The 12,354-nt window shown below is 49.3% G+C and overlaps 1 protein-coding gene across 1 annotated transcript in view; it reads left to right on the top strand.

Annotated features, from left to right (window-relative positions):
* SRCAP (Snf2 related CREBBP activator protein) overlaps nt 1-12,354 on the top strand; it is an 85,275-nt gene that overhangs the window by 31,664 nt on the left and 41,257 nt on the right. Inside the window, exon 9 of the mRNA XM_063429616.1 lies at nt 2,320-2,409. Coding sequence (XP_063285686.1) covers nt 2,320-2,409 — 90 coding nt within the window. The remainder of the gene's footprint in view (nt 1-2,319; nt 2,410-12,354) is intronic.

Here is a 12,354-nt window from a genome sequence, read left to right as displayed (position 1 = left end):
CTGTATTTCTTCTCTCTATACTGCTGTGAGCCACGTGAGGTGACTGTATTCACACTCTCTCCATACTGCTGTGAGCCACGTGGGGTGACTGTATTCACACTCTCTCCATACTGCTGTGAGCCACGTGAGGTGACTGTATTCCTTCTCTCCGTACTGCTGTGAGCCACGTGGGGTGACTGTATTCCTTCTCTCCGTACTGCTGTGAGCCACGTGGGGTGACTGTATTCACACTCTCTCCATACTGCTGTGAGCCACGTGAGGTGACTGTATTCCTTCTCTCCGTACTGCTGTGAGCCACGTGGGGTGACTGTATTCCTTCTCTCTATACTGCTGTGAGCCCCGTGGGGTGACTGTATTCCCTCTCTATACTGCTGTGAGCCCCGTGGGGTGACTGTATTCACACTCTCTCCATACTGCTGTGAGGCACGTGGGGTGACTGTATTCCTTCTCTCTACTGCTGTGAGCCACGTGAGGTGACTGTATTCCTTCTCTCTGTACTGCTGTGAGCCACGTGAGGTGACTGTATTCCTTCTCTCTGTACTGCTGTGAGCCACGTGAGGTGACTGTATTCACACTCTCTCCATACTGCTGTGAGCCACATGAGGTGACTGTATTCACACTCTCTCCATACTGCTGTGAGCCACGTGAGGTGACTGTATTCACACTCTCTCCATACTGCTGTGAGCCACGTGAGGTGACTGTATTCCTTCTCTCCGTACTGCTGTGAGCCACGTGGGGTGACTGTATTCCTTCTCTCCGTACTGCTGTGAGCCACGTGGGGTGACTGTATTCACACTCTCTCCATACTGCTGTGAGCCACGTGGGGTGACTGTATTCCTTCTCTCTATACTGCTGTGAGCCACGTGGGGTGACTGTATTCCCTCTCTCTATACTGCTGTGAGCCACGTGGGGTGACTGTATTCCTTCTCTCTATACTGCTGTGAGCCACGTGAGGTGACTGTATTCCCTCTCTCTATACTGCTGTGAGCCACGTGGGGTGACTGTATTCCCTCTCTCTATACTGCTGTGAGCCACGTGGGGTGACTGTATTCCTTCTCTCTATACTGCTGTGAGCCACGTGGGGTTGACTGTATTCCCTCTCTCTATACTGTTGTGAGCCACGTGGGGTGACTGTATTCCTTCTCTCTATACTGCTGTGAGCCACGTGAGGTGACTGTATTCCTTCTCTCTATACTGCTGTGAGCCACGTGGGGTGACTGTATTCCCTCTCTCTATACTGCTGTGAGCCACGTGAGGTGACTGTATTCCCTCTCTCTATACTGCTGTGAGCCACGTGGGGTGACTGTATTCCTTCTCTCTATACTGCTGTGAGCCACGTGGGGTGACTGTATTCCTTCTCTCTATACTGTTGTGAGCCACGTGGGGTGACTGTATTCCTTCTCTCTATACTGCTGTGAGCCACGTGAGGTGACTGTATTCCCTCTCTCTATACTGCTGTGAGCCACGTGGGGTGACTGTATTCACACTCTCTCCATACTGCTGTGAGCCACGTGGGGTGACTGTATTCACACTCTCTCCATACTGCTGTGAGCCACGTGGGGTGACTGTAATTTCTCCCTATATGCTGCTGTGAGCCACGTGAGGTGACTGTATTCCCTCTCTCTATACTGCTGTGAGCCACGTGGGGTGACTGTATTCCCTCTCTCTATACTGCTGTGAGCCACGTGGGGTGACTGTATTCCTTCTCTCTATACTGCTGTGAGCCACGTGGGGTGACTGTATTCCCTCTCTCTATACTGCTGTGAGCCACGTGGGGTGACTGTATTCCTTCTCTCTATACTGCTGTGAGCCACGTGGGGTGACTGTATTCCCTCTCTCTATACTGCTGTGAGCCACGTGGGGTAACTGTATTCCCTCTCTCTATACTGCTGTGAGCCACGTGGGGTGACTGTATTCCCTCTCTCTATACTGCTGTGAGCCACGTGGGGTGACTGTATTCCCTCTCTCTATACTGTTGTGAGCCACGTGGGGTGACTGTATTCCTTCTCTCTATACTGTTGTGAGCCACGTGGGGTGACTGTATTCCTTCTCTCTATACTGCTGTGAGCCACGTGGGGTGACTGTATTCCCTCTCTCTATACTGCTGTGAGCCACGTGGGGTCTCAATTTTCCATTGCTTGCCAGGAGGAAGTCCCATAGGCTCTCTATTCTTCTGCGTGATAGACTGTCTGTATTGCGGTGGCTACATTACCTCACTCTCTGTCTGTTCCCGTGTTGGCTGTGTGGGAGCTACATGGTTTTAATCCAGTGTACTTTGCAGAGCTATGTGTTCTGAGCATCTTTATTCTGTCCCTCTAGCGGAAGATGAGGAAGAGACTATTGCTGCAGAGGAGGAACTGGAGGGACAGCAGGACCACGCAGAGGAACTCAGTGAACTGACTAGAGAAGGTGAGCGTAGAACACAACTTGTGCGGGGGATTGGTGTGATGAGCTATATATATATTATATTGCATCCAAAAGCCGGCTATCTAGAATAATAATTTTTCTATCCGGCTGATGCTCAGTTACTCAGCATGCACCTGGCCTCCTCTCCCTGACTGGCTGCTCATTCATTGTCTCTTTGTAATTCTGTTTTAGACCTGGTGCATGACTCAGGAGAGAGGAGGAAGGTTACATGTCACTAGAATAATGAATCATGAACCCATGGCAGGTAGGGCTATGTGGTGGGGTGTTATTTTTTTTATTTATTTCATCCCCCTCTCTCTGGGAACATGCAGCTTGTTGGCACCAGCACATCTATCTTGCATTTTGGCTAGCTATATAAAAAAAATGTCCCTTTTTTTTTTAAATAGATTTTTTTCTTACTCCATTTTGTTTGGTTTTTGCAGACTCTGTGACTTGACTCCCCCCCCCCCCCTCCCCAATACTGAAACCTTCCTTCTGACTGGTCCCGGTACGCTTACATTCCCAGTTACACTGTATTACAGTCACTAGCACATAGAGAAGAACACGCAACTATAATTCAGCGCTTGGGTAAAATAACAGTCCAATGCCTGTTTAAACGCCTTGCACAGCACCTAAATAGTCCTTATTGGGGTATATGTAATGACAAGAAGAAAAACTAGAGTGTAGTATATTAAAACTAGTTGGTGTAAATAAAAAATGAAAATGTGCACTCACTTTTTTGGAGCTTCAGAGCAGCTCTAACGTGTGCGCCCTGGTCTGAATAATCCCCGCCTATGGATAAAGTGCAGAGTTGATTCTTCCTATTGTTGTGGTAAAAAAAAAAAATGTATTTAGTGTTGTATATTGAGCCATGGAGCAGGGGAGGTATTAATATAAAAGGTGTACTCGCATGTAATGGAGCCGTAGGTATGGCTCAAAGGACAGTGTGTGAAGTGGTATGATAAAGCTCACAGATTTTTCTGACATATGGTGGCAGTACGTATGGGTTGTGCTTCCTAATTGGGACAAGCATCTGCAAGATAGGTAATGAAGAAAAGTCCCCCTCCCCTTTGCCCTATAAAGGGCTTCCCCCAGCAAACCTGTTCTTCCTTGTCCCAGAACGGGACCGATCACGCATCTGTTAAAGAGGTGAGGCACACAGGTTGATGTCTGGGGGATGCGGCCCGATAGCTGTCAGGGTGGCATTCTGAGCGGCCAGGCTCCTTCCACGTAGGTTACGGAACTTCATACAGGATCTCTATATGCCGAGTAAGTACCGGCAGTGGGAAGAAAAACATGGCCCGAGGACGCAGTGAGTACATGGCAGGCATGCGCAGAGCAGTGGAACGCACGCCCGGGTGGTGTTGCGTTCCACCGAAGTTCGGGGTGCGCATGCGCCAACCGGAACTTCCTGGAAAAGGCAGAGTACAGATCGCTGTGCAGTTCCCTCCGGCAGCAGGTGGCTTGTCAGTAGGGTTCTCCGTGTCACCAGCCCCCCACATGGCTAATAGGTTTTCAAGGTAAAACTAGTTCATCTTTACTTTGAAAATCTGTTATGATATGGAATAAAATAAAAAAAAATGTAATTGTTTAGCACGAGTATATGTGCCTTGGAATGCCGCTGCTATAAACAGGCTTTAACTTGTTGTGCCTGTGCTACTCCCCTTCATATGGTACTGGGGTACATAAATGTAACCAAGGGGGCTGCAATTTCTTGGTATGCAATAGTTTCTATCTTTGGATTTTTTTTTTTTTTTTTTTTTTTTACACAATTCATCTTTATTAAATATTTTAAAATTATATAAATAGGCATACAGTCAAATTCTCATCATACAATCAACATAGTCTGCAATTATTTATACAATCAGTATGTATTAACAAATATAATCTTACAACAAAACAAGCATAAGTTTTGTAATTCAGATTTCTCCCTTTCTTCTTCCCTCACCATCTCTCGAGGCTCTGTATAGGAGGGCAATCTTGGGGGTAGATCATTCACAGGGTGGGTTTGTGGCAAAACTAGCCACTTCTGGACTGTAGCTATTCAAGGTTGTCCGTAGGCTGAATATGTACTGTGTATTTTAACCTGTGTATGTACCGTATTGTGGCCGTTCGCATGCTGGCAGCCGTATGCTGCCAGCACACCAAGCATTCATACGACGAAACACGGCTATCCTGGCCGTTCGCCGTACGAATACGGGCTCCCCAGGTCGACCACACATTCCCAAGTCGTGTGGCACCAATTCACCGGTTGCAACATTGTTGCAATCGGTAATTAAGGGCTCTCCGAGGTGGCCGTCGATCCACTACCGATCGCGGTCGGCCATCTTGGATCCTTTGTCTCTGCAGCGGTGTTCGGTCGTCGAGAGCCTGGAACTGGAAACGGCTACTCAATGATCCGAACACCGCTGGACTTCTAGAGCGTTCGGGAGTTCCGCGTTCGGTACATTATGTGTCCCGTACTTATTCGGTACTTTTAAACCCACTTTAATGTTTAACTGTATTATGTGCGGCGTTCGGTCAATTCAGCTGGGATCAGAGCGCTATTCTCACAAAGTGGGCGCTCCGACCCCAGCTATCTACCGAACGTTCGGTTATTCCGAAGTACCGAATATTGTGTGAATTATAGATTTTAATGTCAATTGTCGGTTTTGCTGCACGAGGGGATAATCCACTTAATCGTCCATTTTAGTGGGAGTATCCTTCTCGTGCAGCAATGCCTGTTGGGAAAGTCACAGTGCATGTTGGGAGAAATCCCCTGGAATTACTGTATGGAAACCCCTTGCATGGGGAACTGTATAAATATGCTGCCTGTGAATAAACCGAGTTAGTTGACTCCCAAACTGTGTTTCGTCCGGTTATTGGGAGGATTGGGAATATTGCCTTGCTTTCTACTCTGACTGTGGATTTCCTAGATGTACCAACGGATATCGTATGCTGATACATTGCATTCCGTTACAATTGGTGGCAAGCGACGGGATCCGAACCTTACAGCCGAAAAAGCAGCGTTCGTGGAAACTGGAACGACCGAACAAGGAAAGCAAGGGCAATTCGTATGGAGATTGATTATACCATACTAAAGCGACAAACTTTAAAAGAGCTACTGGAAGCCAGGGGTAAGATAGCCAGCAACAAGTCTAAGGCTGTGCTGATCGCTGAACTGATGGAGGGAGACCGAGCCCGCAGCGCTACACCCCCACCAGCCAAGGAAGAGACCCCATTCCAAAAAGAGCTGCGAACCAGGTTGGAGTTTTTACCGCAACCAGTACCGCTGGAAATACTGACTGTAATGGTATCAGATGTACAGGATTATCTGATGGCGACCAGCACACCAGCAACCCCGCCTAGGGCAGAGTCTGTTACTGCCTCCACCTACGGACAGGTAAAGCCCAAAGTCCCACATCACGCCTTTAAAGCGTTTTGTGAAGAAAAGGACGAAATCGATGGGTATTTGCAGGACTTTGAGCGGCTGTGCGATCTGCACGATTTGGAGCCCGCAGTATGGGTGCCGCTGCTGGCAGGCAAATTATCGGGTAGGGCAGCTGAGGCCTACCGTGCTGTACCCCGAGAGGACAGTAAGGATTACCCTAAAGTAAAGAGGGCAATCTTGGAGAGGTATGCTATTACCCCAGAGGCATACCGGCGGAAATTCCGGGGCTTGCGCAAGCCTGAGAAAGATTCTCATGCAGAATGGGCGCACAAGCTGGACCAAGCATCGCTAGGCTGGATACAGGCCAGCAACGCCACTAACATGGAGGAGTTGAGGCAGTTAATGCTGCTGGAACAATTTTTTAATGGTTTGTCCCCAGAAGCACAAGAATGGGTGAGAGACCGGAAACCCCTCACCCTACCCGAAGCCGCTAAATTGGCGGATCAACATTTTGATGCCAGGAGACATCACGGGGCCCAAAATAAGGCTCTCCCTCGGATTACAGGACCACCTAATAATTTTACCCCTACCGGCCCCACCGCACCCCTACACAGGCCGACACTGAATACTCCACCAGCCCCCTCCCGATACAACGGCAGGGCTAACATTCAGTGTCACACCTGCAAGCAGTGGGGGCACATTTCTCGAGAGTGCACCCAAAACCGGAGCCGGCAAGCTTGGAATCAGGTGCGACAAAATTTGGCACCCAGGGCTGCTGCGCACCATTATCAGGTAGCACCCGCCACCCAAGACGTGCTGAGCGCTCAAATTGAGGAGCCTCTGGGGGTGCTGCACGAAGTAATGTCAGTCCGAGCCACCGACAACCGACAGCACCATCGGCAGTTAGTGACCCTGGAGGGAAAGGAGGTGCAAGGGCTCCGGGATTCGGGAGCCACTTTAACTTTGGTTGCACCACATTTGGTACCAGGCGCAACACACACTGGCGGCTCCGTGGCAGTACGGGTGGCCGGGGGAGCAGTATACCGGCTACCTACTGCCAAAGTTCATTTGGATTGGGGTGTGGGAGAGGGGACCGTAGAAGTAGGGCTGATGCAGAATTTACCTGCCGATGTTGTACTGGGGAATGACTTGGGCCAAATGACTTCCGCTTTTATCCCCCAGACTCCGTACCAGGAGGCCCTGCCCGTAACCACCCGGCAACAGGCTCGCACCACGGCTACACCAACGCACTCTGAGGCTCAGGTAAGAGACCATGTTCCCCAACTGACCCCCATGTCCTGGGATACCCCGACTACCTTTGCGACCGAAGTCCAGACCGATCCCACTCTCCAAGTATATAGGGACCGGGCACAAACCGACCAAGCAGGGTTAGAGGGGGAGCGGTTCATCTGGGAGAGAGAGCTGCTATACCGTGTCACGGCCAAAGATGTGGGGGGGTCTGTCACCTTAACTAATAAACAACTAGTGGTACCCCAGAAGTATAGACAGGAGCTGCTGCGAATTTCTCATGACATCCCCTTGTCAGGACACTTAGGGATGACCCGTACCCGATACCGTTTGACCCATGCCTTCTTCTGGCCCGGGATCTCTCAGGACGTGCGCCAATATTGCACCTCCTGCGACGTCTGCCAGCGGGTAGGTAAACGAGGGGATCGCCACAAAGCCAGACTATGCCCCCTGCCCATCATAGCCGAACCCTTCAGCCGAGTAGCAGTGGATATCGTAGGTCCCCTGCCAAAACCCAGCCCCTCTGGCAAAAGGTATATCCTAACGGTAGTGGACTACGCCACCAGATACCCCGAAGCCGTGGCCCTCTCTAATATTCACGCTGAGACCGTAGCCGAAGCATTAATGAAGGTATTTTCCCGGGTAGGTTTTCCCCAAGAGATAATCTCGGACCGAGGTACCCAATTTACGGCCGAAGTTACTCAACATATGTGGAAGGTGTGTGGCATTAAGCCAATCGTTAATTCCGCCTACCATCCCCAGTCCAATGGACTATGTGAGCGGTTCAACGGGACGCTGAAGCAGATGCTTCGGACGTTCGGGGAAACCCACAAGGACTGGGAGAGGTTTCTGCCTCACCTACTCTTTGCCTATAGAGAGGTCCCCCAGGAGTCGACAGGCTTCTCCCCGTTTGAGCTACTGTTTGGGAGGAGGGTGCGAGGACCCTTGAACTTGATTAGGGAACACTGGGAGGGAGAGAGTACCGCTAATGAAACCCCTATCGTATCATACGTCCTGGAGTTCCGGGACCGTCTGGAGGCGCTGACTCAGGCTGTACACACCAACCTCCAGGCGGCCCAGCAACGCCAGCGACGCTGGTACGATAGAGGAGCCAGGGACCGCAGCTTTCAGGTGGGACAGAAGGTTTTGATCTTAAAACCCGTCCGCACAGATAAGCTGCAGGCCATCTGGCAAGGCCCATACCAGGTAGTGGAGCAGCGATGCGACACTACCTATGTGATCGGCCCCTGCTCAGGGGTAGGGAAGAGACGCATGCTTCACGTAAACATGCTCAAGCCCTACCATGAGAGGATAGAGGATGTGACGGCAATCTGTGCCTCCTCCTTAGAGGATCAGGAAAATTTACCCTTACCGACCTACTAGAACCCGAGGAGCAGATAGAGCCTTCCCGAGGAGTTCCGCTGGGGGAGCGGCTAAGCCCCCAGGAGCGTGCCCAGGTACAGGCGCTGATTGTCGCCAAGGGGACTACCTTCTCCAATTTACCTGGATACACTCCGCTAGCCACCCACCGAGTGGAGACCCCGGGGCAGCTCCCTATGCGCCAGGCTCCATATCGGGTTCCAGAATCCGTCCGTACCCATATGAAAGCCGAGCTAGACGAAATGTTGCAGCTAGGGGTTATCGAACCCTCCGATAGCCCCTGGGCATCGCCGGTAGTCCTGGTACCCAAAAAGGATGGCACCACCCGATTCTGTGTTGACTACCGGAGGCTAAATGACAAGACGGTGTCTGACGCCTACCCGATGCCCCGGATAGACGAGCTGTTAGACAAGATGGCACGGGGCCAGTATCTCACTACCATTGACTTGTGTAAGGGATACTGGCAAATTCCCCTAGCCGATGATGCCATCCCCAAGTCGGCGTTTGTCACTCCGTTTGGCCTGTACCAGTTCAAGGTCATGCCTTTCGGAATGAAAAACGCTCCGGCTACCTTTCAGCGGATGGTAGATCGGCTACTGGATGGTTTTCAGGAGTATGCCTGTGCCTATCTAGATGATATAGCCATTTTTAGTCAGACCTGGGAAGACCACATACACCACATAGGGGCGATCCTAGATCGCATTGGGGAGGCTGGGTTAACCCTAAAACCTAGCAAGTGCCACATAGGTATGGCCGAGGTACAGTATCTAGGCCACCGTGTAGGGTGTGGGCAGCAGAGACCCGAGCCAGCAAAGATTGAGGCCGTAGCCAAGTGGCCTACCCCCAGGACTAAGACCCAGGTGTTGGCATTCTTAGGGACAGCCGGCTATTACAGAAAATTTGTCCCTGGCTATAGCACCCTCGCCAAACCCCTAACCGACCTGACGAAAAAGAACCTTCCTCGACTGGTTGTCTGGGCCCCAGAGTGTGAGCAGGCATTCCAACAACTCAAGACTGCTCTCACCAATGCTCCTGTGTTAACTGCTCCTGATCCAACTAAAAGATTTCTTGTTCACACAGACGCTTCAATGTTTGGATTGGGGGCAGTACTGAGCCAAGTGGGAGCCGATGGCGGAGAACACCCCGTAGCATATTTAAGCCGCAAATTGCTGCCTCGTGAAGTGAGCTACGCCGCCATCGAGAAAGAATGCCTGGCCGTGGTGTGGGCCCTTAAAAAGTTACAGCCCTATTTGTACGGACAACCTTTTTCCTTACTCACAGATCACAACCCGTTAGTGTGGCTAAACCGTGTATCTGGAGACAATGCCAGGCTGCGCTGGAGCTTGGCGCTGCAGCCCTTTGACTTTACTATTCATTACCGGCCAGGAAAACAAAACGGTAACGCTGACGGGTTATCCAGACAGACTGAACTCGAGAAGTGATCTGTGAGTACTCTCCCGGACATCCCCAAGCCGATCCGTTGGGATCAGACTGTGTATGCCGGCTTGGTTCTGGGGGAGCATTGTGGCAAAACTAGCCACTTCTGGACTGTAGCTATTCAAGGTTGTCCGTAGGCTGAATATGTACTGTGTATTTTAACCTGTGTATGTACCGTATTGTGGCCGTTCGCATGCTGGCAGCCGTATGCTGCCAGCACACCAAGCATTCATACGACGAAACACGGCTATCCTGGCCGTTCGCCGTACGTATACGGGCTCCCCAGGTCGACCACACATTCCCAAGTCGTGTGGCACCAATTCACCGGTTGCAACATTGTTGCAATCGGTAATTAAGGGCTCTCCGAGGTGGCCGTCGATCCACTACCGACCATGCGGCGGTCGGCCATCTTGGATCCTTTGTCTCTGCAGCGGTGTTCGGTCGTCGAGAGCCTGGAACTGGAAACGGCTACTCAATGATCCGAACACCGCTGGACTTCTAGAGCGTTCGGGAGTTCCGCGTTCGGTACATTATGTGTCCCGTACTTATTCGGTACTTTTAAACCCACTTTAATGTTTAACTGTATTATGTGCGGCGTTCGGTCAATTCAGCTGGGATCAGAGCGCTATTCTCACAAAGTGGGCGCTCCGACCCCAGCTATCTACCGAACGTTCGGTTATTCCGAAGTACCGAATATTGTGTGAATTATAGATTTTAATGTCAATTGTCGGTTTTGCTGCACGAGGGGATAATCCACTTAATCGTCCATTTTAGTGGGAGTATCTCTCTCGTGCAGCGAGGCCTGTTGGGAAAGTCACAGTGCATGGTGGGAGAAATCCCCTGGAATTACTGTCTGGAAACCCCTTGCATGGGGAACTGTATAAATATGCTGCCTGTGAATAAACCGAGTTAGTTGACTCCCAAACTGTGTTTCGTCCGGTTATTGGGAGGATTGGGAATATTGCCTTGCTTTCTAGCGCTGACTGTGGATTTCCTAGATGTACCAACGGATATCGTATGCTGATACATTGCATTCCGTTACAGGGTTAGTTCAAAAGATCACTGGCTTGGCTTGAAACTTTCTATATAGTATAAAATCCACGGATCTCATATTGTTTTGTATTTATTTAGTGTCTTTATATATTAAAGTATAACTTTTCTGCCTCTCTCTGGAAATGTATTTTTTTTATTTTGATCCCTGTTGGAGTGGTTGTATTTCTCCAATACCCTTTCTCTGCCACGAGATGTTAACACACAGATTTTCATTGTATCTTCCTGTAACAGGTAAATCAATTTGAAACAGGAAAGCCTGTGGCGTAAGGCTATATTCTAATGAGAAGGTTATTGGTTGTTCTTCAATACATAAATTTGTTTGATAGGAGCCAGTCTCACCAGATGTGAATTTGTGTGCTTGGATAGTTTTGGCAATGCCAACAAAACTTATCTAAATTTGTATCAAAATTTGCAAGGCGTGTAGGAACCATATACAATCTTTGTATTAACTTGAAGTATTGTTCATGTAGACTGATGCAATGCATGGCGGTTCTCGTGACTCACCAAGGCATTGTTCCAAATCTCTAAAGAAACCGTAAAAGCACAGGCTCTCTCCCAAGTGGAAACGGCTTTAGATTTAAGACCTTTAAGTAGAGAATATGCAATCATTCCGATCTTTGGATTCTTATAGAGAATCATAAAGTGTATTAGCTTCTGTGCCTGAGATCGTCCCCAGAGATAGAGAAGCGGGCCTTTTGATTACTTCTAATGTGGCTTCTGGCGAATGTTTATATACCTCATCTTAAGAGTTAAATGTTTGGAGTTGGTTCCCACCTGATGTACTAAAAAGGTTCATTAGGAATGAATCGGTTATGGGGCAGGATGAATCTGCTAAACTTCTATAAGGGTTATCTGTTCCTCAAATCCCATGTCTTTCTTATATGCAGAAAATGGGGAAAACTCTGTGTAACAAGCCTTTCTTGCCTGGCGTTTAATATGTTCACCATCAAATGGGTAAATATTGCACCCCCAGGTACACTGGGAATCCAGAAAATTCTGTATTTCTCTTTCATAACTCCATAGGTGAAGTAGCTGCTTTAAAAATCCTGCCGTTAAGAAGGCCAAGTCCTCTTGCAGATGATCTTTCCAGATAGCTGGGTTTCGGTATAAGGCTTTGCTGGCAGGTGCAGCGGTGCCCAGAACTTATAACTCTGATTGTTACTGGAGGTTATTGAAGTCTCCAGATAAGCAGGTTGTCAGTTTACTGCTATATTTGTTATTGTCACATACTTTATATGGATAAGACTAATAAAATGTGAAAATGGGTTGATCTGCTATTGCCCTTATATCCTTGTGACTTAGACTTGGACGGCAGATCAGCATCCCTTTTGGCCCTCTGTTTACTTCTATTAGGAAAAGTAGTATCTTGTTACCAATGTTGAAAACGCAAAAAAGCTCTGCTTTACGACAAGTCGTTTTTGGGGGGAAGGAGACCTGGTTGGGGAAACTCTTTCTGCACA

This window comes from Pelobates fuscus, chromosome 8 (genome assembly GCF_036172605.1).
Source record: "Pelobates fuscus isolate aPelFus1 chromosome 8, aPelFus1.pri, whole genome shotgun sequence".
Taxonomy (NCBI): Eukaryota; Metazoa; Chordata; class Amphibia; order Anura; family Pelobatidae; genus Pelobates; species Pelobates fuscus.
Note: the sequence above shows the minus strand (reverse complement) of the source record. Positions and strands in the feature narration are given on the sequence as shown.